Below are 25,401 nucleotides of genomic sequence, written 5' to 3' on the forward strand. Positions count from 1 at the left end.
ATATAAATATCAGTATTATCTGGAGGAAGCCAAAAAAGTCAGAAAGACCTGGAAGATGTGAGCATTAAGTCTACCGAAATGGTTAGACCAGGGATTCCCAAACTGTGGCTCAGGGGCCACATGCTTCTAAGTACAGTATAATCTACCCATCCATACCCAGATCCTACCACCACCACCTTTACTATTGAAATTTCTGGTAGAAAACTTGTTACTGAGAGCCAATGCAGTGTTTCGCTCTATATATCTTTACTCAAGCTTACTGACATTTCCTTTTCTAGCACTAATGTTAGACATCCCCCCCCTTCAGTCATACCCCCTTTATCACTCAGTTAAAGCCCAAACTAGTTATTATATTATCTCAGTGGGTTCCTGCTCCCACCCAAGGTGCTAGTTCCCTAGTTCCCATGCCATCTGGGTGCTCATCCAGACTGGGGGTGGAATCAATGCAACACAAGTGTTATTTCCTAATTGATTATGTTAAAATCAATGTTGTGGTTAAAAACAAAAAACTTTCATAACAGTTATGTCTTTACTTGTTAATAGATTATTGATCTCCATTATTGATATTTTTGGCAGGTGGGACCAGCTCGTAATCAACTTTTCCAAAAGCATAGATGCTTTCTCAACTGCCATATGTCCCACATATAATACCTGCTTATTTCGATGGCAGAACTAGTTCCATATGCCAGAATATGAGCATAGTCCCTCAGAAAGTTTAATTTTTGTCCCTAAAGAGAAACATTCCTTTCCTCCAAGGAGAAACAAAGTTTTATTTGTACATCTTGGTACCTAATTCACACAGCATGCAATTCACACAAAGTGCACAATTCAGTGATTTTTAGCATATTCACAGAGTTGCACCTCCATTACCACAATCAACTCTACATTTTCATCTCCCCCCGAAAACCCCCAAACTCATTAGCAGTCACTCCCACTTGCCCCCAAACCCCCCAGCCCTAGGCAACCACTAATCTACTTTCTCCATATAGAGATTTGACTATTCCGGACATTTAAAACAAATGAAATCATACAATATGTGGCTTTTCATGCCTGGCTTCTTTCACTTAATGTTTATCCATGTTGTAGCAAGTAACTGTACTTAATCTCTTTTTAATTGCCAAATAATATTCCATTGTATGGATATGCCACAGTTTGTTTATTCATTTATTATTGGATGGGCAGTTGACTTGTTTTGATTTCTGGCTGTTATGAATAATGCTGCTATGAACATCTGTTTACAATGTGTTGCGTGGACATGTTTTCATTTCTCTAATACCAAAGAGTGGAATTACTGGATCATATGGTAACTCTATGTTTAACCATCTGAGGAACTGCCAAACTGTTTTTCCAAGCAGTTGTACCATTTTGTATTTCCACCTGCAGTTTATGAGGGCTCCAATTTCTCCACATCTTCACCAGCACTTGTTATTATTTTTTCACAGTAGCTATCCTGGTGACTTTGAAGTGGTATCTCATTGTAGGTTTGATTTGTATTTCCCTGATAGCTAATGTACGTTAAGCATCTTTTCATGTGCTTATTGGCCTTTTGTATGTCTTCTTTGGAGAACTGTTAATTGTGATCCTTTGTCCATTTATTTTAATTGGGCTCTTTGACTTTTTCTTGAATATAGTAGTTCTTTACCTATTCTAAGTACAAGTTCTTCTCTCACTTGGTATATGATTTGCAAACACTTTTTCTCATTCTATGGGTTGTCTTTTGCCTTCTTGAGGTATTCTTGGAAGCACAGAAGTTTTTAATCATGATGATACCCAATTTATCTATTGTTTTTCTTTCAGTGCTTGTGCTTTTGGTGTCATTTATTTAAGAAAGCACTGCCTAATCCAAGATCATGAAGATTTACACCTATGATTTCATCTAAAAGTTTTATAGTGTTTGCTCTCATATTTAGGTATTTGGTCCATTTTGAGATAATTTTTATATGTGCTGTGAGGTAGGGAGTCCAACTTTATTCTTTTGTATGTGCATATCCAGTTGTTTCAGCACAATTTGATGAAAAGATTATTTTCCTCAATTGAATTGTCCTAGCACCTTTTTCAAAAGTCAATTGACTGTAAATATGAGTTATTTCTGGACTCTCAATCTATTCCTATTTTACACTTTTTCTTAGAATTGATTTCTTAATATTACTTTTGCTTCATTCATTGATATTGTATACAAATACAATCAATTTTTGAATATTAATCCTGTATCATGCAACTGCTGATCTCATGTATTAGTTCTAATGTTTTCTTAGAGTATTCCTTTGAATTTTCTTTGTATAACATTAGAGATAGTTTTACATCTTCCTTTCTAATCTAGATGTCTTTTACTTCATTTTCTTGCCTAATTGCCCAGCTATACCCTCCAGTACAAGTTGAATGGAAATGGCAAGAGTATACATCCTTGTCTTGTTTCTGATTTTAGGGGGGAATCCTTCAGTCTTTCATCATTAACTATGATACTAGCTATGGTTTTTTCATAGATGCCCTTTATCAGGTTGAAGAATTCCCTTCTATTCCTAGTTTGTTGAGTATTTTTATCATAAAAGTGTGTTGGATTTGTTAACGCTTTTCCTGTGCCTAATGAGGTGACCATGTGGATTTTGATTTAGTCTTACCTATTTCCTTCTCCAAACATTAAAAGAAAGCTGTAAGAAATGTCACTTTCTAAATGAATCATCATTTTACAAAAAGGCATAAAATAGTATTATTGCAAAGCTTTGGTGATCTAAAAGCATCCAACTGAATCCGTTTGAAAAATAAAAGCAAAAGAAAAAGCTGCATGAAGAAATTTTTTTCTTACTAAAAAGATAAAACTTCATCTGCTAATTATCGGAAAATATATTATTGTAGGAAAAAAGTTGCATAATAAATTAACAAGTAGTATAATCATTGTCACTTTTACATACACATGAAAAAATACATGATAGAATTATTAAAGTTCCCTGGTAATTACTGGCATCTCTTGTTCCAAATGTTTTCATATTAAAATAGAGATTTATATTTCAAAAACACCATCGTATTGACTTAATCAAAACATATCATGCTTTATGTTTTAAAATATCACATTAGCAAGCATGTTTGTTACATAAAAGTTCAGAGCTGTGTTGGCTGGGAAGATAAAAACAAAATATAATTCTCGATTATGGTTTGATTGTGCTCTGTGTAGTATACATAATGCCCTCTGCTTTAATTCGCTCCAATATTGGTCCATAGATCTCCTTTGAAAAAGGCCCCATCAGGCCTTTAGCTTGAATTTCACCTAGAAGAAAATAAATTTGTAGTTACCATTTTAAAGGTGGTATGAAAGGTTAACTTCTACAGCAAGAGTCTCCATACAGCAGTAAACTGTGAGTCAACAAATTGTTGGAGGCCTAGGGATTTTTCAAAATAGCAGCTTAAATGTCCCCTACTAAATTATTACTTTGGGACTTCCCTGGTGGTCCAGTGGGTAAGACTCCACGTTCCCCATTCAGGGGACCTGGGTTCGATCCCTGGTCGGGGAGCTAGATCCCACATGCATGCCGCAACTAGTAGTTCGCATGCTGCAACTAAGAAGTCCACATGCCACAACTAAGAGCCCACATGCCGCAATGAAGATCCCGTGTGCCGCAACTAAGACCCGGTGCAGCCAAAATAAATACATAAATATTTTTTTTAATTATTACTTAATCAACACTGTAAGAAAAAGCAGTTAATTGAAAGCACAGCTGGAGTTAGGGACAGAGTCTGAATTTATACACTTAACTGCATTAACTACCAAATCAGAGAATAAAGTCTACTAAGAAAGTAAAGTCAACCTAACTGGTCTGCTTTATTTGCTGATGTCATTTTTTAAAAAGCATAAGACCAACAGAATGAAATTAAAACCAGTCTGGTTATTTGGGCACTGGCATCTGTTAGGGTGGCTGAAAGAGTAAGTCTGGGCACTTTCCTTAAAGACTATGATGCCCTCATCCTGCATCACTTCTTCACTCTGGTTCCTCAATAACTAAGTAGGTGGTTTAAATTTTTTTTTTTTTTTTTTTTTGCGGTACGTGGGCCTCTCACTTCTGTGGCCTCTCCCGTTGCGGAGCACAGGCTCTGGACGCGCAGGCTCAGCGGCCATGGCTCACGGATCCAGCCGCTCTGCGGCATGTGGGATCTTCCCGGACCGGGGCACGAACCCGTGTCCCCTGCATCGGCAGGCAGACTCTCAACCACTGCATCACCAGGGAAGCCCTAGGTGGTTTAATTTGATATTGGCTAATATGATACTGTACGTTTTTTCCCCATTATTTCCCATTTATATGTTTTGGTGTTTTTTACTCCCCTCACACCTTCACAGGGGCCAAATGGGGTGTCATATTCAGAGCTAATGTTTATTGAATGCAAACATCATCTTAAGGGGAGAGTGGAGAGTTGAAATTTGAATTCATTTAGTTCAAAATATATATTTAGTATTGATAGTATGTTGAGACATGAGGATTAATAAAATGTGGCCTATATTTTTGAAGATCTGGAAATGAATACCCTCTGCTATTTCAGTGTTACCCCCACAAATACAAAAAAATAAGGAAAGAAAAGAAGGCATTTAACATTCCCTGGGGAACCCCTCTTTGTGGTAGGAGCTTTATGTATCATTTCACTTTAGTGTCACAACAACCCTATGAATTAGTCATGACAATCCCCACTTTAAAGATGAAGGAACTCTGACTCAGAGATGCTAAGAAACTTGCACCCCATCACTCAGTCATCTTGTGACTGAGCTGAGACAGAAATCAGGTCTAACTCCAAAGCCAAGGTTTTTTATTCATCACAAGGTGCTCTCCCAGTCAGTCAGCCCTTAGATCTTCTGAACTGGCTCACTTTTAGTGAAAGCCAGTGTCATACTCAAGACTAATTATTTGATATCCAGGCCCTGAATGACTTGGAGATAATATGGAGACAAACTTGGTCCCCCAGTGAAAGAACTTACCATCAAGTAACATCTTGGCTGCCATAGCAGTGGGTAACCCCACAGTTTTAGCCATAGCTGAAAAACCATTGACATCCCCGTAAACCACAAGATCAATAGTTTTATTTTCTAAATGTCCAGAAGGATGTCTGATTCCAAAGTTGTCTCTCATCACAATCATATCTTTCTCTCCAGGGCCTTAAAATAAATAAACATACAGTTTAAAATGTCACTATCATTACACCTGCAGTATCGTACTTCATCCCCCTGCACCTGCCCTTCTGCTCTCGTTTCCCTTCCCATTATGTATATCCTTAAACAATTATGTATACTGCTTTTTAGCCCAAAGACCAAATTAAAAATTCAAGGAAATGATAACTCTAACCAGGTTCCTCTGTCTAGGTGGGTATCACTATAACCTGGTTACAGACACGAGGGTACTGCTGTAGAGGCCATCCCTGCTTCTCCCCAAAACGCTCCTTCAGCATTTTCCTTAATGTGTCAAAAATTAAAAGTAAAACTAATGATTTTTTCCTTTGCCATATTACCCAAGTTCACTCTTACTTAATAGTTCTCTTATTCTCCCCTCTGGAAAAACAGTCCAAGTGTTCTTTCCCCATTCCCACTGTGTAGCTCCCGCCCTTCAGTCTAATTCACTGGTTCCTATGATTCCTCTGCTGGGATGTTTAGCCAATAGCCCACGGCCTACCATAGGAAAGCTTCATGGCCAAATGCTTGGAGAGTGCATCCACGAGAGACTCTGCCCGAGGGACTTGTTCATCCCCAAGCAAGCCCAACCTGAGAAGCACGAGAGACGGCTGCATTAGTTCAAGTCCTATACATATGCTCAGTTGGGAAGCAGAAGGGAACGCTCACTGGATTTTATCTTGAAAGGGCAGAATCACAAGACGACAGTTCAAGTTATAGGACTCTCAAGTTATTGTAAAATAATAATAATGAGAGTAATGTTTTAACCTTTAGAATCATCCCCAGACTCTCCCAGGAGTGTTGCCTGGAGCTAGACCTGATGCATTGTAAGTACACACTGTTGCAAAGCTTTTCATGAGATTAATTTATAGGTTAGTTCTCCCACCTGAAGGATACCAGCAAAATGGGCCACAGCCACATGAATAAGTGTTTTAAAGTAGTTAAAGGAAGACTGGGAGAATGTCCTACAGGAGAGAAAAAATATCCCACCTTTCTCAGGAACTGAGTAGTGAAGCTGCTCAAAAATAAGTATTTCCCAAGTTATAATTGCCATTGAATTTCTCGCTTTACCTACTTTTTATCCCCACATGAACATGGTACGTGGTAATCTCTGTACAACAGGCCAACATTAGAGCAGCAAATTAATCAAAGACAATGTAAAATGTTTGCTTCTATCTTGACTTTTCTTTGACTAGAAAGCACTAAGTAATCATTGATCCAGTATTTTGCTCTAGCTTGACTGGTGGGTACCTACCATTCAACAGCCTCCAGCTGGGTATTGTCTCCTTCTAGTTTCTTAAAGACAGCTTCCTTAAGCACATCACACTTGGAGGAGGGTGAAATTCCCACTAGATCACAGAGGAGTTCTTTCTGGTTAGAAAAACAAAGATACAAATTCTAAGCTCCAAATAAAATAAAAAATGAGTTGAGAAATTATCCTATTAAGACATTGGACCTCAAAAGAACCTCAAATTTTAAATTAGAAATAATTAGAAATAGTAAATTGTGGCACACACGTGTGCATACACCCATCTGCACACCCACACATCAATAAATGGGTATTTCAGAATAATATTTCAGCAATAAAAGAGTCATGACACCAAATCAATACCAAAAAGGTGATACCATATTTACCAACACATTGACTACCTTTGCAGGTCCTCTCCATCACCTTATCCCTCATTATTCCTCACCATCTAGAAGTCAATTTTGGCCAGGATAGAGTGAAAGGGGCTTATTGCTGTGGTTGCTAGTAGCAACCAGAGTTCTTTTGTAGGTTCAAGAAATGAGGAAAATTGTGCAGATAATAAAATCTCAAAGGACGAGCACTTAAACAGTGGTCATAGCTTTTTCTAATTTCTAAACAAGACTTTTTCCAGGCTCCCAAGGAAAATGTTATGCTCTAGATCAAGGATCAACAAACTAGTTCACAGGCCAAATGGAGCTCACCACCTGGTTTTGTAAATAAAAAGTTTTATTGGAACATAGCCATGCTCATTTGTTTACGAGCAGTCTGAACTGAGTAGCCTGAGAGACCACATGACCCATAAAAGCCTAAAAAATTTACAATCTGGACTTTTACCAAAAAAAAAAGTTTTCCAGCCCCTGTTCTAGACTGTAGCTACCAAGACAAGGGGACCAGCCCCAAGAATGCCTGCACCAACCTTCCCAATCAAACTGCCTCAATATCAGATTCCCTATGGATATTTATTCACTCCTGTCCAACAAGTAAATTTATGAAATCTGAAACTTAGATTGAAAAGACTCTCAGATACACAAAAGAACTAAATTTAAAAGCAACTGGAAGGCTTCCCTGGTGGCTCAGTGGTTGAGAATCTGCCTGCCAATGCAGGGGACACGGGTTCGAGCCCTGGTCTGGGAGGATCCCACGTGCCACAGAGCAACTAGGCCCGTGACCCACAACTACTGAGCCTGCGTGTCTGGAGCTTGTGCTCTGCAACAAGAGAGGCCGCAACAGTGAGAGGCCCACGCACCACGATGAAGAGTGGCCCCCGCTCTCCGCAACTGGAGAAAGCCCTCGCACAGAAACGAAGACCCAAAACAGCCAAAAATAATAAATTAATTTTTTTTTTTTAAAAAGCAACTGGCTAACCAGAATACCCAAGATCCAAGTTTCTTTGGGACACTTAATGGGATTAGCAGTATTGATTCTTTTCTCTTTGTGATAAATTTCTAGCATTTCTATTGGAATATGGGCACATTAATTTAAGTTGAATGACCAGCTGGTAACAAGTTAATTCCTGGCAGTTAGTGGAAGCTCTAGATTTTAATACAACACAGATATGGGCATAAACTCAGTAATTAAAAACTCAGATTACGCATGGTTACAAATGGTCAAATAAAGGAACGAATGGGATTCGGGCGTTGGGAATCTAGTTCTGCGATACCACCAGGCGCTCTCCTGCTTTCTCAGTTTCAGGAGGCCCAAGCTTAACTCCTGTCATGGGGCCACCACTCAGACAAGCGGCAGAGCCCAGAGCACAGTGCAGAGAGCAAGCGCATCTCTGCTCAGGGCTGAGGGAGCAATCAAGTGGTAGAAGTTGTTGCAGGAAACGGGCCCCGAGAGTCAGCCTCCGTGTCCTCTCCATCCTCCCCAAACAATGAAGTTTGGAAAGGGGGGCTTTGGGGCTGGGACTTAACTTCCTGCACATAAGCCACAGAATGGGTTCTTTGCTGGTCCAAACCCACGTTCAAACCTGACCATTTCAGAAGGCATTTCTTTTTTCTTTTTTTTTTTTTTTTTCAGTACGTGGGCCTCTCACTGTTGTGGCCTCTCCCGCTGCGGAGCACAGGCTCTGGACGCGCAGGCTCAGCGGCCATGGCTCACGGATCCAGCCGCTCCGCGGCATGTGGGATCTTCCCGGACCGGGGCACGAACCCGTGTCCCCTGCATCGGCAGGCGGACTCTCAACCACTGCGCCACCAGGGAAGCCCTCAGAAGGCATTTCTGAAGAGCAGCAGACAATGTGTAATTCCGGAGTCACTCACCCAGGTGAGCGGATTGGCATCAGGTCGAAGGGCAGGAAATGCATCTCTGTTTATAAGACCCAACTTTACAAATCCATTCAAGGCTTTGGCATATCCCTGTAACAAGAGTTATTAAGCAATATATAAAAATTTGTCTTCAAAGAAACACTTATTTTAATTTTTTGAAAATAAGGACCTATTTTTGTAATTCATTTAGAAAACAGGCTGAAAATAGCCATTTGTACTGCTAGTATTGATGCAGCCACCCTCGGGTTCAAACCAAAATCAGTAGTGTCACAATTCCACTGGTTTACACAAGAGCCCTTGCAAAACGTGGGTCTTTACTTTTGTTTCTGGGTAACATGCGAGTGGTGTTTTCTGACAGCATAAGGGAAAGTTTCATCTTGTGTTACATGCTCAGGTCAGCAGAATTGTATTTAACAGAATAGTTGTTCTCTCTCTTATAATGGAAGAAGGAACTTGTAAGGATATCTCCCAACGAAGATAATCCATCCTACTGATTAAGAGCCATTACCCTAACGTATATAAGGAGCAAGGGGAAAAGGCAGGCATCAGAGAGGTATTTCTAAAATGCCATCACTCTGATAAAAATTCCTCACATGTCTTTCATTCTCTACAGGACAGGCTGAGGTTCTTGGCACTGTTATGTAGAACCCATCCCAATAAACCCCTCCAGCCTGACTCACTAATCATCCTTTCCACCACTCACCATCCTCCAAACAAGCTGCTGTGCTCTTCCAGAGAGCTGGGGCTCGGTGCACGCTGCTCCCATGCTTGGAACGTGGTAACCCCTCTTTGTCATCTATGAAATGTTTACTTTTCTCTTAAGACCCAGCTCAGCACACATACTGAGATCCCTAGGTGAGTGGGCACTCCCTTCTTCTCTGTATTCCTGTAGCATTTTGTACACACCTCTATGATGGCACTTAACACAATCTATGTAATTAATTGTCTATTCAGCTGCTGAACTGCAGGCATAGAAAGTATGTGTATGTGTGGCCTTCATCCCCATGTCCTCACCCCATTATCCATCATTCCAATATGCTGAAAGAGAACAAATGACTGGATGAATAGATTCTGAATGAAGATGAAGCGAAGGAAGATCATAATGTATGTTCTCCTGCGAGCAAGTTACACTGGGGGCCAGGAGGGAGGGGGGATGGGAAAGCCAAAATAAGGAGCTTTATAGCCACTGCAATTGAGAGACAGCAGGTGGGGGGAGGAGAAGAAGAAGAAGAAGAGAAGAAGGGCAGGAAATTATTTCAGGAAGCAGTAAAATTATTAAGATATAAAATAGTTCCTGTTGCCACTGGACGTTTCACAATTTAATGTGTGAATTCTCACATGTCTGAACGGCTGTATTATTCAAACTGTCCAAAGTTACTAATTAAAGAATTAAAATTCATTTGCTCTAACCCAAGGTAAATATACTTCAAAGAGGAGAAGCAAAAAAGCAATACCCCGAGCCTGCTTCTAGGATCTGATGAATGCTGGGGATCCCTTCTTCCAACATCTCAAATACTGAGACACTTCTCAGCTATTTCTTCATCTCAGAAATAATTTTACGGTGACCTCTAGAAACGAATTTGTTATGTGTATTCATTTATCAGTAAGTACTTAGCAAAGTGCTGCTATGTGTGAGACTTGTGCTAGGGGCTGAGGCCATAAAGGCGAAAAATGCAGTCCCTACCCCTGAAGACACTACAGTCCAGGAGAAGGGTCAGATAAGTCCAACAAATAAGGCCTGGCACATAGTGAGCAAAACCACAACCACTGAGGACTACGATACACTGGGCTATCGCAGGTGCTACGACAGAGGTAAACGCCGAGCTGTGGGCGCACAAGGAGGGGAACTCACATAGATGTCGGGGAGGGGAGTCAAGGAGAGGAATTAAGAAAGATCCTGTAAGGTGATACAAGCTGGGTCTGGAAGGACTCAGGTGACAGGCAGGTGCAGGAGAGAAGTCAAGGTCTCCCTGTCATACTTGGGTGACAGGGTCTCATCTCTAACGCTGGAAAGAATCTTCAGGTTACTGAAGGGTTGCTGACATTGCTCGGGACATGAACTCTGTGACATCTTCCATCCTCTGGGGTTCTGTGGGGATGGCTCTCAGGCATGCATATCCTTGAGAGCTTTAGTTAATTCTTAAATCTCTTAAAATCCTCTATTTCTGGGTCTATATGTTTGGCAGGAGCCTAAATCTATTGGAAAATCCTAACTCCTGAAACCCCTGGGGAAAAGAAACAGAATCAAGAATCTGCCAGATCTGAGGACAGTATGGCTGCAATTCACACTAGAATTTCTGCTGTGCTTGAAGGCTTGTGAAGCATCCATGGTTCCTCGATCTCCTTAGGATGTTATCACTGACAATTCATTTAATTCCTAGACAATGAGGACATCACATTCACGAGAGCACAGGTACCACGGAATCTCACAGGGCGTCGAGATCTGAAATCAGGTCTCTAATTTTTAGAGATCTATGTATTTTAGGTACGCTGGTTGTAGTGGGTTGAGTAGTGTATCCCTCATAACTCATGGCCACTCAGAACCTCAGAGTATGACCTTATGTGGCTCTTTGCAAATATAATTAGTTAAGGACCTCAGTATGAAGCGACCTATATTTGGGGTCCTAAATCCAGTGCCTGGTGTCCTGATAAGAGAGGAGAGGATACAGTGATATAAACAAGAGAAGGTGGTATGAGGATGGAGACAAAGAGATGGGACCAGTATGTCTACAAGTTAAAGAGCATCAACAATCACCAGCAACCACCAGAAGTGAGGCGAGTGGCAAGGGACAGTTTCTCCCTCGACGCCTCCAGAAGGCTTGCCCTGCCCACACTTTGATTTCAGACTGTGACCTCCTGGATGGTGAGAGGATAAATTTCCGTCGTTTTAAGTTTGTAGTAATTTATTATAACCACCCTAGGAAACAATTACACTGATTGTCTTAATCTGGTCACACTTGTAACTACTCTTTTGTGATTACAAAACGTGTGCTGGAATCTCTGCAACGGCGGTGCTTCCTGGGTCCTGCGGCAGCTTCCCTGGTGAGTCAGGTGTGGCTGGCTGCTGGGCAAAAATCAGACCCGCCTCTGTCCCATCACCCACGACGGAAACCCTCCAAGAAAAAGTGGTCCCAGACGCGTGTGCCTGAGGATTCCGCACGAAAGAGGTGCCCAAAATGAAGACCCTGACGCGCCCGGGGCTGGCAGTGTGTTTTGCGCTCACCAGCACGTGCACCGGCTTGCCGCTCGTGCACAGCAGCCTTGGCGGCCAGAAGGCGCAGCCCCCGCAGCAGCAGCCGGCAGCGGCGACCGGCAGCGCGCAGCGGCCCGCAGAGAGCAGCCCCCTGCCGCGCCCCGAGGCCCCCGCGCGACCGCGGTCACTGCACGGATACCTTGGCGTGACGGACCACAAGGAAGATCTCCAACACTTGGCTCAGCACTGGCTGGTTCACAATGACGATTGCCCTGGAGCTCTGCGACAGGACCAATGTTTATGGCATGGATCCCCAAGACTTCTGCAGGGATCCCAATCACCCTTCAGTACCTTATCACTATTATGAACCTTTTGGACCTGATGAATGTGCAATGTACCTCTCCCGTGAGTGAGGACGGAAGGGTAGTCATCACCGCTTTATCACAGAGAAATGAGCCTTTAAGGAGTGCGCGCGGGGCTTCCCTGGTGGCGCAGTGGTTGAGAGTCCGCCTACGGATGCAGGGGACGCGGGTTCGTGCCCCGGTCCGGGAAGATCCCACATGCCGCGGAGCGGCTGGGCCGATGAGCCATGGCCGCTGAGCCTGCGCGTCCGGAGCCTGTGCTCCGCAACGAGAAAGAACTGGGCACAGACATTAAATTTTCACTTTTCTCAACCAGACCGGAAACCAGAATCGCTTGCTAGAAGTCATCCTGAGAACAAACCTGTGTTCTGAGGAAAGTGTGTGGCCAGACTGAAATCCCAAGTACCCTCTGTATCAGACATCGGGCCCCTGAACTTCCTGAATCACCAGACATGGAAGAGGAACAGAATTGGTCGCAGGGATAGCTTCACTCCTCAAGAAGTGCCATGTACAGATGCCTCCGAGGCCTGACTACAAAGCAGTGCAGCTGGTTTACGAGGGAAAAATTCCAGAACTAATACACCCTAATGAGTGCTGTCCCTTTCAAGAGGGGTGACCTTAGGACCTGAACACTCATTTCAATGATGCTGCCATGGCTAAAAACATTTTGGATCTCTTTAAGTATTGCCTTTGAAACTGAGACATGAGCAACTCAACATTAGTTGTATTCCTTCGTAGAAATATCACGTTAAGAGTCATTTTTCTATCAAATTGTATCCTAACCTGAACCTTTGTCATCTGTTGGACTCTGTGTGGTTGGTAAAAAGCAGCCTTGAAAGTATGGACATGATTTCTGAAGAGTACATCTTTACTAAAACTAAAAATAGAATTACCATATGACCCAGCAATCCCACTCCTGGGCATATACCCAGAGAAAAGACACATGCATCCCAATGTTTATTGTAGCACTATTTACAATAGCCAGGTCATGGAAGCAACCTAAATGCCCATTGACAGATGAATGGATAAAGAAGATGTGGTACCTATATACAATGGAATATAACTCAGCCATAAAAAGGAACAAAATTGGGTCATTTGTAGAGATGTGGATGGACCTAGAGATTGTCATACAGAATGAAGTAAATCAGAAAGAGAAAAACAAATATCGTGTATTAATGCATATATGTGGAATCTAGAAAAATGGTACAGATAAACTGGTTTGCAAGGCAGAAATAGAGACACAGATGTAGAGAACAAACGTATGGACACCAAGGGGGGAAAGCGGGGAGTTAGGGGGGATGAACTGAGAGATTGAGATTGACATGTATACACTAATATGTATAAAATAGATAACTAATAGGAACCTGCTGTATAAAAATAAATAAATAAAATTTAAGAAAAAGAGTACATCTTTACTGACTTTCAAAAGCAACTGCCCAATATTTATTTATTGAGAGTTTTTTAGTGTGCTCTAGGTCAGTACTTTTATAGATTATAATTATGTGGTAATTTATCCTTCCTAGTTCTTTAATCCTGAATGATGGTTGGAAAAGGCCCGGAACAGGGAGATGAGTTGCCGTGTTCACAGTGCTCATTGTTAGCATGTGATGGTATTTGGCTTGGAAATGTTGCGTTGCATTTTTTGAACCCTCAGGCTTCAAGAACAGCTGTGACGTTTTCCAAAGTGCAGAAATGCTCCAAATGACAAAATTGAAAACCAAAAACTTTGTCATTCAAACAAAAAAGATACCAACAAGAGAAACTTAAAGACAATTTGATTTAGCAATAACTGATGTAGGTCACTTCACTTAAGCCCTAGTTTCCTCTTCTGCAGAATGATATCACTGTACCAGAGGACCTCTTAAGTTTCATTCCAGATCTGAAATTCTCTCAACAAGCCTCTCGTTGACCCATGTAAGGACTTTGCACTTGGAATGATGGAGCTCCCACAGTAGCAGGAGCCTTATTTTAGGGGGTCTTTTTTATCCCCCTACTACCTATCCCCCTCTTGTGGTTAAAAGCATACCTCCTCCCCAGACCCCACTGGCAGAAATCCATCCCCTGCTTCTCTGGTGCTTCTTGCACCAAAAAGAGTTGGCGGGGGAGAGAATTTTCATGCTTTTCCTTGGTGACAAGAATAAGGAACTGCACTTCTATGAGTTTTTGAGGAGAAGAGAATATAAGGAGATTCCCCATTATACTGCTCATTTGTCCTATGAACTATTCAGATTCACTCACTGCAAATCTTACATTATGTTCACTGCCATTCCTTGGCGTTCAGGAGTATAAAGGACTTATTTTACTTAGAACCAAGATCAAATAGTATGAAAGATTTTCATTTATGCAAGTAATATTGTTCAAAAATAGTCTTTAAAAATATACCAATGTTTTCTTTACACATGGCTTAGGAGGCATTAATTTCTCTAATGCCAAATTTGAAGGCGCCAGCAAATATTATGTATGGGGACTGACATTGTTTTACAAAACATGACCTGGTTTGTGATTAAAGGAGCTTTCTCACATTAAAAAATAAAAAATAAAACAACTTTTAAAAATGTGTGCTGGACATTCGTATTTAGGGTCCTAGTAGCTACACCCTATTTTGTGGTAAAAACATTTCAGATTCACTTTGGGGAAAGTGACGCTGACTACATCGTCAGCACTGGGGACATAAAACAGGGGCCAAAGCTGATTGGCACCTTTTATTGCACTGACCTCAGGGGCTAATGAGACAAAAACGCTACTTCTGGCTGTGAAGAAGTACTTTTTCTTTTTCACTGGATTTGAACCTAAGAGGCTGCCACCATCTTGCCATCCCTGTGAAACAGGGGATGCAGCCAATGCTTGAAGGAAGAGCTGAGAGGTGAAGAGACTATGCCAGTGAGGTCACAACCCTCAAACCTCAGTACACCTGAAGCTGACGCTTCACCTGACCCCCCTTCTCCTGAGTCAAAAATTCCCTTTTTGCCCCAGCCACTTTGAGTTGTCTCCTGAAATAGTCAATCAAAAGAGCCCTGAGGGGAGAGCAGCTCGGGGCTCTGTGACCACCTAGAGCAGTGGGATAGCGAGGGTGGGAGGGAGACGCAAGAGGGAGGGGATATGGGGATATATGTATATGTATAGCTGATTCACTTTGTTATAAAGCAGAAACTAACACGCCATTGTAAAGCAATTATACTCCAATAAAGATGTTTAAAAAACCCAATTTTTAAGTAAAATATTTACATATAGAGTAAAAAAAAGAAAGAAAGAAAAGAGCCCTGAGAGAAAAGATGCCAATCTGGTTTGTTTTTTTTGTTTTTTATACATTACAAAATGATCACCATGATAAGTCAATTACCATCTGTCACCATACAACGATACTACATTATTATTGACTACATTTCATACCTGTGACATGTACATTTCATACCTGACTCATTCATTTTGTAACCGGAAATTTGTACCTCTTAATAGCCCTCACCTATTTCCCCTTCCCTCTGGAAGCTACCTGTTTATTCTGTGTATCTATGACTTTTTTTCTTTTTTAACATATGTTCATTTATTTTGTTTTTAAATTCCACATATAAGTGAAATCATATGGTATTTGTCTTTCTCTGACTTATTTCATTTAGCATAACACCCTCCAGGTCCATCCATGTTGTTGCAAATGACAAGAGTTCATTCTTTTTTACAACTGAGTGATATTCCACTGTGTGTGTGTGTGTGTGTGTGTGTGTGTGTGTGTGTGTATGTATATACCACATCTTCTTTATCCATTTGTCTATTGATGGGCACTTAGCTTGCTTCCTTATCTTGGTTATTGTAAATAGTAAGCATAGGGGTGCCAGTCTGGTTTATCATCTTAATTATTTCAATTATGAAGAAAAATTAAGTGTTCACATCACTTATATCAAAACAGGCAACATGATCATCTCAGATAGAGCCACTTACCTTGTACCTCAGCGTCCCCCGTAATAAAGTGTGAGCAGACGGAATGCCATAAATCTCAGCATATTTGGTACTGTCTCTGTTAGGATAACTTTCCAAATTTAATCCAGGGAAATAATCCATAGGAGTAACCGAATCCAGAAAGGAGACACCCCCTACCACATTCACAACCTGAGGAACATTGAAAAGGCACACATGGGGTTAAGAAAGTGTATTCCTCTTTGGATTTACCTGCATTAGTTTCATAAGAAAGAAATCCAGGTTTTACAAGAAAGCAATAGGGGATTTGAAAAACAAAATTTAATAAAACTACGCTAATCAACATCCCATATTCAAGCTGTTTTACTAATATCATAATTCACAAGGCCATTGTTCTCCCAAGCTTTAAAATCTGACTTAAAGCATTTCGTTTTTTACTCAGATCTTGTTTCTGATTTTTCCTTGCCCCTGGATGAGATGGCACTGGATTATGTCTCAGTAGAGTTTTGTTTTGTTTTTAAATAAACAATACGCTATAAGCAACAGATACTCAAAGTGGCTTCTGTGCTCAAACAGCAATGGCCACATTCTCATTCTGTTCTTTCTCTTCACTCCCATCCCCCTTCTTGAATGCTAGCTACATCAGGCACCAGTCTTGCACATCCATTCACACAGCTAGCATTTACGGACTACCTGCTATGTGTGTGCCAGGATCACACCTGGGAATAAGGACAGTGATGAATAAGATTCAACTCCTGCCTCCGTGCAATCCTTTGTTCATTGAACAAACCTTTACTTAATGTCTACCAAGACCCAGGAGCTGCACTAGAACAACAATAAAGTGCTACAGCCTGGACTAGTCAACCAACATGTGTATGTTGGGAAATGGAGTGGGGGAGATGCCTTCTCACAAGGACAATGCAATGAACATACAGTGAAACTCAAAAAAAAAAAAAAATACTACCTCCTGATCTCACTGCCTCTGAGAAGTTATGTCACCAATTCCCAAGCTCTTCTGCTTTCTCAGTAATCCTTGTTCCTACATCTCTGCCCCCATCATACACAATCAAAATGCGTGAAGCATTTTTTCCCGTTAATTTTGATTAAAGGGCTAAATTTTTCTTTCAGTTTGTGAGGTTGATGATCATCCTTGAGATCATGGAAAACATTCTGGAGTAATAAAATCAGGGCTGAGAATCCTGGTGGAACTAGACTTTTTGTCCTGCTTGCACCACTGGAAACAACCTCTGACCACATCTAAAAGCTGCACTAAGAAACACTGCACAAGGGAGCTGGTGACGTACCTTCTGGCGGAGTCTGAGCAATTTGCTGAAAGGAGTCTTCGGCTAAACTTAATGATTCACAGGGTTTATTTGTAGGGAGGTTCTGAGTATGTCTTGGTATGAAAGGGAAAATGGAAAGGTATGTATATGTATAGCTGAAGCCCCAGAAGGAAACGGGCAGTGCTGACCACAGAGTCATGCCTGGAGAGGCCTCCGCAGTCAAAGGCTCACTTTGAAGAGCACCAAGGACCATCAAAAATCCCAAGAGTGAGGGGCTTCCCTGGTGGCGCAGTGGTTGGCGGTCCACCAGCCGATGCAGGGGACACGGGTTCATGCCCCGGTCCGGGAGGATCCCACATGCCGCGGAGCGGCTGGGCCCGTGAGCCATGGCCGCTGAGCCTGCACGTCCGGAGCCTGTGCTCCGCAACGGGAGAGGCCACAGCGGTGAGAGGCCCGCGTATAGCAAAAAACAAAACAAAACAAAAAAATCCCAAGAGTGGGAATCAGAAGGAAGTGAGGAATGCTTTTCATTTAAGTTTCTTGTCAAACTCTTCTGAACTTCACAGTAAACATTTCCTGAAGAGCCATTTCTGTACTTTTTCTTTAAAACAAATTTCTTCCATCAGGATTCTAAATTTTTTTTTAAAAGTCTAATAAAGAGGCAAATGTTGACTTTTAGGGTCTTCCCACCTATCTCTCTTCTACAACCTATGGCAATTCTAAAGTTTGGTTTACTTGTTTGCAGGTTAGGGATTTTTAAAGAAAAATTCAATAAAGACCACTATATTCCAGCACTGTACTGATCAGAAATAAATCAGCTGGTTCCTAAGTCTATCCTGAGATCCTTGTAAAGAAAACAGGGAAAATATAAGCTGGATGGTAATGATCCATTTAGAGACTGACGGCTGCTGAAGGAACTTGACCCCCAAATTACTGGGTCATTTGATATCAATTCAGAGTTGTATTTCTAGTGTCCTATCGTGGGATTCATTAATAAGCCCCGCCCTATATGACAGATAAGAAAGAGAGGCATATTTTTCCATTTGGCAGAGAATATGCATTTTTTTTCTGACTCAACAATGATTCCATCCAAGACCCACTCCCAGCAGAAACAGTGGCTCACTACTCGCTGCTGGTGCAGACTGCTCTAAGTGTGACTCTTCCCCACACATGCGCCCACACCCACACGTCCCCCAACCACTGAGAACCACTGACAATAAGCTGGATTACTAAACCAACAAGACATTTAACACAGGCAATATACAGACAAGCATTTATGAGGGCCCACTGTGTGCCAGGTGCCTTATATACATTACCTTTAATCCACGCAATAACCCACTGTTCAGAGGTAAAAACTGAGGCTGATAGAGTCACCCAGGGGCAGATTTAAACCCATGTCTATTTGACTCCAGTGTCCGTGTTCTTTCTGCTATACCATACCGTCCCCTTAATTGTGCTCATCTGTGGATCAGTAGTTTGAAAAGGATATTAATTGAGTAGGTACAGCATTCCTGATCATGCCACCAGTGATGCACCTGAAAATTAAGAATGGCTGTAGGTGGGCTTCCCTGGTGGCGCAGTGGTTAAGAATCCACCTGCCAATGCAGGGGACACTGGTTCAAGCCCTGGTCCGGGAAGATCCCACATACCGCGGAGCAACTAAGCCCGTGTGCCACAACTACTGAGCCTGCACTCTATAGCCCGCAAGCCACAACTACTGAAGCCCGTGAGCCACAACTACTGAAGCCTGCGCACCTAGAGCCCATGCTCCGCAACAAGAGAAGTCACTGCAATGAGAAGCCTGTGCACTGCAACGAAGAGTAGCCCCCGCTTGCCGCAACTAGAGAAAGCCCGCGTGCAGCAACAAAGACCCAGCATAGCCAAAAATAATAAATAAAATAAATTAAAAAAAAAAAAGAATGGCTGCAGGCAATAGAGAGCAGCAGCTACAGAGGGAAGGCTGGGTGCTACAGTCAAGGGAGGGGAAGGCAATAGGAAGAGAGCCAGAAAACCTATCTCAAATCTGTGTTTGCAGAGCGAGCACGATCCTTACTTAGTGTATTTGTTTAGCTTGGGAGTGGCTTGGGATAGGAGGCTGAAGGAGATGATGGCGAAGGTCTGCCATGTCACCCCCAGGTGTCACCAATGTCCCACCACCCATGGAGGGAACAGAACTCAGAGAAGACACAGTCACTGTCTCCAAACATGTGGAAGGAAATCAGATGCATTAGAAACAGGATTAGAAGTTAGAAGTTAGCAGTAGTACCAGAGGTAGATCTTGTCCTACATCCTTGCAGTTATTTCCAATGAGATACATCCTAATTCCTAGACCACTGCCTGAGTTGCTGGAAAAGTTTAAGGTTTCAACTTAAAAGCAGAAGCCAGGGGCTTCCCTGGTGGCGCAGTGGTTGAGAGTCCGCCTGCCGATGCAGGGGACGTGGGTTCGTGCCCCGGTCCGGGAAGATCCCACATGCCGCGGAGCGGCTGGGCCCGTGAGCCATGGCCGCTGAGCCTGCGCGTCCAGAGCCTGTGCTCCGCAACGGGAGAGGCCACAACAATGAGAGACCCGCGTACCCCCAAAAAAAAAAAAAAAAAGCAGAAGCCAGAGAAGTCACCTGGCTCCCCCGTGATGATTCTGTGTATTGCATAAGGCCTGCTCCATGGTGGAGGGTGATGGTGACAGAGGCAATAGAGGAACAAGAGAGGTTTTGAGATGTTTAACAATCTGGGTTAGGAGACAGACCAACACACTTGAATTACTGAGTGAATAATACAGCATCCGGAAAAAGTGTTAGACACAGACAACCAAAGTGTGGGAGTTCAGACAAAAGAATAGTGAACAGGGGCTGGAGTGGTCAGGAAGAGCTGCGTCCACAAGAGGAGACCTTGAAAAAAGTCTGATTTTAGCAAAGAGAAGAAAAGCATCGTGTTTTCTCTTGGTGGCCTCCACAGTGTCAGGGAGATGCAAAAAGCACTCCTCTTTTACAAAAGGAGTTCAGGATAAAAGGGATAAACTTCAAATTCAACAAATACAACTTTTGCTGCCTGAAAATAACCTCTTGCTTTTCCTGAGCTCCTACCACCATTAATTTCTTTACGCAGCTGATGTTCGCTAGGGGCTTACAACAAGCCCAAAGACCTGCTGTGGGGCAGACTGTAATCTATATGACCTCACTGAGCCTTACTGCAAGAACCCTGCAAGGCTGGTGGGATTACGCTTATCTTCAGGCAAGGAGCTCAAAGCTCAGAGAGATGAAATGATTGTTCTAGTGCCACCCAGCCAGCAATGGCAGAGCTAGAGGACCAAGTCAGACACACTGGTATCAGGTTCCATGCTCTTTCTGTTGCACATTGCATTCCACTGACCTTCTCCTTGTTATCATCTTTATCTCTTTTTTTTTTGCGGTACACGGGCCTCTCACTGTTGTGGCCTCTCCCGTTGCGGAGCACAGGCTCCAGATGCGCAGGCTCAGCGGCCATGGCTCACGGGCCCAGCCGCTCCGTGGCATGAGGGATCTTTCCGGACCGGGGCATGAATCCGCATCCCCTGCATCGGCAGGCGGACCCTCAACCACTGCGCCACCAGGGAAGCCCTCTTTATCTTTTATATGGCCTCCTGAGAATAAGCATTTTACCCAGCTGAAGCAGAATTCTTCCTGCATTCACATGTGAGTTTATACCAAACATAGGCCAGTCTCTGTTCCATGACTGCAGAAGGTAGAAGGGGCAGTTGAAGAGGAGATCGGCAGTAGCATAGAAAAGGGCGTGTGTCTGGTAGAACGTGAGACTGAGACCCAAACCTTCATGATTCTTAGAACTGGAGAACTAGATTGCCTGGCCTTTGGTGACACTGAGGGATGTCAGCACTTGGACCACAACTCAAGGGTTCTGTTTCATATCCTGAACCATGTGAATGTGTCTTTCCAGAATCAAGGTCAAGTGTCTTGCTTGTCCAGTAGTGTTTTCAGTGCAGCTGTGGTCCTCTGGTCACTAAGTCAGTCCATCTCAAATTCAGCTGCACATTAGAACCATTTGGGAAGTTTTTAAAGATCCCCAAGCCCAAGCAAATCAGAATCTCTGGGGATGAGGCCCAGACATCAGGATTTTTTTAAAGTGCCTTGGTGATTCCAGCATTCAGCCAAGGCCGTGAGCCGCTCACAGGTACAGAAGTCGATGGCTGACAATGACATTCACCTTAAGAAATTCTTTCAATTTACTCCGGTTTTTACACGAAATACATTTAGATCACAGATACACTGAGAACTTATAATATTGCTGCTAGGATAATCTTTGTTAAGACCCACATCTGATCAAGTAATTCATCACTCCCTGCAGAGCTGGGACTATGGTGAGGTGAGTGAGGTGCTTAGGGCACAAAATATAAAGAGGAACCCTTGGTCTAGTTATGTTTGTTCCTAAATGTGAGTCTTTCCTTACAATCAAGAGCATGAACCATGAAAGCAGACAGACGTGATTTGGACACTGCTGAGCACGGTCATGAGTGGCAGTGTCTCTGCCAGGCTGGCGCCTTCTTATCCCTCAAGGCTGAGCACATCTTCTCTTCCCTGTTAATTTTCCTCTCCCCGACCTCCTCACCAAGGTCAAGTCAAAAGTCAATTGAACCTAGGGGTAAGAGAGGAATAAAGACACAGACCTACTAGAGAACGGACTTGAGGATATGGGGAGGGGGAAGGGTGAGCTGTGACAAAGCGAGAGAGAGGTATGGACATATATACACTACCAAAGGTAAGGCAGATAGCTAGTGGGAAGCAGCCGCATAGCACCGGGAGATCAGCTCGGTGCTTTGTGACTGCCTGGAGGGGTGGGATAGGGAGGGTGGGAGGGAGGGAGACACAAGAGGGAAGAGATATGGGAACATATGTACATGTATAACTGATTCACTTTGTTATAAAGCAGAAACTAACACACCATTGTAAAGCAATTATACCCCGATAAAGATGTTAAAAAAAAAAAAAGTCAATTGGCCTCTCATCTGCATCGCTGTGGCACTTTAGCATACTTTGGAACTCCTCTCATTGAATTATACCTATTTATTCTACTGTCTGCCTTTCCTGCCATGAAGCGATCTGGTAAAAGAGGGGGAAAAAAGGCTTTAGAGTTAGTTAGATCTGGGTTTGAATCCCAGCTGCATGACTGTGAACATTCTCTTTGCGCCACAGTTTCCTTATAGTAAAATGATGAAAATAGTACTAAACTCAGAGCCCTCTTACATTCTGCCACACAGCAGCTGGGAAGAAATCTTAGTTTCCTTCCTTGACCCATCACACCCTCCATTCCGAGAGCTACCCCCATTCTAGTTGTGAGCTCTCTGAGATCAGAAACTTCATTCAGCATGACAACCTTTAGTGCCTTGGCCCAAGTCTAGCACATAGTATGGACTCAGTAAATGTTTGTCAGGCTGAGATAAATTGCAAGATGACCAGTAGTTATGCACGCAGAGAAGTTAAGAAGTGAGTGTTTCAACGGCAGAAACAACTTGCAAGAGGGCAAAGAGGAAAGAATGAGCCTGGGCTTTGCTGGGAACCGTGAGGAGACCACACAGAATGGAACAGAAAACACACACTGGGAAACAGTGCAGGAGGAGAATGGAGAGCAAGCAGCACAGCCAGCGTTAAAGGGCGTTGGTATTGGGGAGAAAGTGTTTGGACTTTCTTAGGCAGTTACTGCAGGTTTGTATCTCTAAAGCTTTGATGATGAGCCTTCACCTTTCCATTGAGCAGGTAGGTGGCGGGCTGCATTATGTTCATCAAAACTCCCACTGGACTCCAGCTAAATTTGTATCTCAAAGGATTGTCTGAATGTTCGGGGGCTGGAAGGCCACCGCAGTAGGAAACATAAGATTCAATCTGTAAGATAAAGAATCAATAAATTAGGGAAATTAACAATTAGTTACGGAGAATAATCTATCCAAATCTATCCGAGTAATTAATTGAGTACAGTGACACAAATAAGGTAAACTTGTTACAGTTTCTCCTTTCTTAAAGTTACAAAGGCTTTCAAAAATACATCCTTAAAGCCAAACACCATTTGGTGTTTGTCAGTTATATTTAGATTAAGTCAGTTATATTTATATATATATATATGTGTGTTTACATATATATATATATTTTTTAATCATCTAGAGATTGTGGCTAACATTTTGCTCCGTTAAAAATCCAACCATTAGTTCAATTCTGCTTGGTCAGTGCCTCCTGACTTTTAATTCAAATTATATACTTCACTATAATTTGATTATATATGTATAATTATTAGTATTAATTAATATGTAATTAATATAAATATTATTAATTGATATGATATATAATTTAATTAATTTGATTCTATATTTGATTATATATATTACATTTGTGTGTGTGTATATATATATAAAATATATATAACCTGTTTTAGGTTATATATATATTATGTTAGGTTAGGTTTAATATGAGTCATCACATTTTCATGTCCAATAGTTCTTTCTTATGTGTAAAAGATACTTTATATACCAACAGGTTGATAATATTACAAAGAATTTTTCCCACTTTTAGAAGTCAAACCTTATTATAGAATCTCCAAAGCAGTCTAAAATCTTTTATCAAACCAAAATATATATTATAGTAGCATCTATTTCTCTAAAAATCTATTGTTAAGGCTTGGACTTTTTTTTTACCATACAAATATTTCTGCAGTTTCAAAATTTTACTTGAAATTTCTAGTCAAAGTATGAGTTAGAATATAGCAGTTTCTTCTCAAAATAGACTAAAGACCCTAAATGTAACACCAGAAACCATGAAACTCCTAAAGGAAAACATAGGCAGAACACTCTTTGACACAAATTGCAGCAATGTTTTTTTGGATCTGTCTCCCAAAGCAAAGGAAATAAAAGCAAAAATAAACAAATGGGACCTAATTAAACTTAAAAGCTTTTGCACAGCAAAGGAAACTATCCACAAAGCAAAAAGACAATCTACTGAAAGGGAGAAAATATTTGCAAATGATATGACTGATAAGGGGTTAATATTCAAAATATAAGGGCTTCCCTGGTGGCGCAGTAGTTGAGAGTCCACCTGCCGATGCAGGGGACGCGGGTTCGTGCCCCGGTCCGGGAGGATCCCACATGCCGCAGAGCGGCTGGGCCCGTGAGCCATGGCCGCTAAGCCTGTGCGTCTGGAGCCTGTGCTCCGCAACGGGAGAGGCCACAACAGTGAGAGGCCCGCGTACCACAAAAAAAAAAAAAATATATATATATATATATATATATATATATATAAATACATATAAATAGCCATATAACTTAACATCCAAAAAACAAACAACCTGATTAAAGAATGGGCAGAAGACCTGAATAGACATTTTTCCAAAGAAGAAATGCAGATGGCCAACAGGCACATGAAAAGATGCTCAACATTGTTAATCATCAGGGGAATGCAAATCAAAACCACAGTGAGATATCACCTCACACCTGTCAGAGTGGCTGTCATCAATAAGAACACAAATAACAAATGTTGGTGAAGATGTGGAGAAAATGGAACCTTCATACACTGTTGGTGGGAATGTAAATTGGTGCAGCCACTGTGAAAAACAGCACAGAGGTTTCTCAAAAAACTAAAAATAGAACTACCACATGACCCAGCAATCCCACTCCTGGGTATATATCTGAAAAAAACAAAAACACTAATTCAAAAAGATACATGCACCCCAATGTTCATAGCAGCATTATTTACAATTGCCAAGATATGGAAGCAACCTAAGTGTCCATTAACAGATGAATGGATAAAGAAGATGTGGTACATATATACAATGGAATACTATTCAGCCATAAAAAAGAATGAAATTTTTCCATTTGCAACAACATGGATGGACTTGTAGGGTACTATGCTAAGTGAAATAAGCAGACAGAGAAAGGCAAATGCTGTATGATATCATTTATATGTGGAATCTAAAAAATAAAACAAACTAGTAAATACAGTAAAAAAGAAGCAGACTCACAGATAC

General features: G+C 41.9%; 1 protein-coding gene and 1 pseudogene across 3 annotated transcripts in view; one reads left to right on the forward strand and one right to left on the reverse strand.

Annotated features, from left to right (window-relative positions):
* Window positions 1–1,458: 1,458 nt before the first annotated feature.
* The window catches only part of AASS (aminoadipate-semialdehyde synthase), a 70,722-nt gene continuing 46,779 nt past the window's right edge, over window positions 1,459–25,401 (reverse strand). For 2 of the 3 annotated variants that reach the window (XM_029233396.1, XM_029233398.1), the window contains exons 18-24: window positions 23,133–23,273; window positions 16,148–16,315; window positions 8,654–8,749; window positions 6,399–6,514; window positions 5,646–5,734; window positions 4,958–5,134; window positions 1,459–3,262 (exon numbers count right to left, since the gene is read on the reverse strand). In XM_029233396.1, coding sequence (XP_029089229.1) covers window positions 3,144–3,262; window positions 4,958–5,134; window positions 5,646–5,734; window positions 6,399–6,514; window positions 8,654–8,749; window positions 16,148–16,315; window positions 23,133–23,273 — 906 coding nt within the window. In that variant the 3' untranslated portion in view covers window positions 1,459–3,143. The remainder of the gene's footprint in view (window positions 3,263–4,957; window positions 5,135–5,645; window positions 5,735–6,398; window positions 6,515–8,653; window positions 8,750–16,147; window positions 16,316–23,132; window positions 23,274–25,401) is intronic. The other variant, XM_029233397.1, reaches the window with a different exon arrangement.
* Window positions 11,545–12,452, forward strand: LOC114901552 (annotated as a pseudogene).

This window comes from Monodon monoceros, unplaced genomic scaffold (genome assembly GCF_005190385.1).
Source record: "Monodon monoceros isolate NGI ecotype Baffin Bay Population unplaced genomic scaffold, NGI_Narwhal_1 Super_Scaffold_2, whole genome shotgun sequence".
In the NCBI taxonomy this organism is placed as follows: Eukaryota; Metazoa; Chordata; class Mammalia; order Artiodactyla; family Monodontidae; genus Monodon; species Monodon monoceros.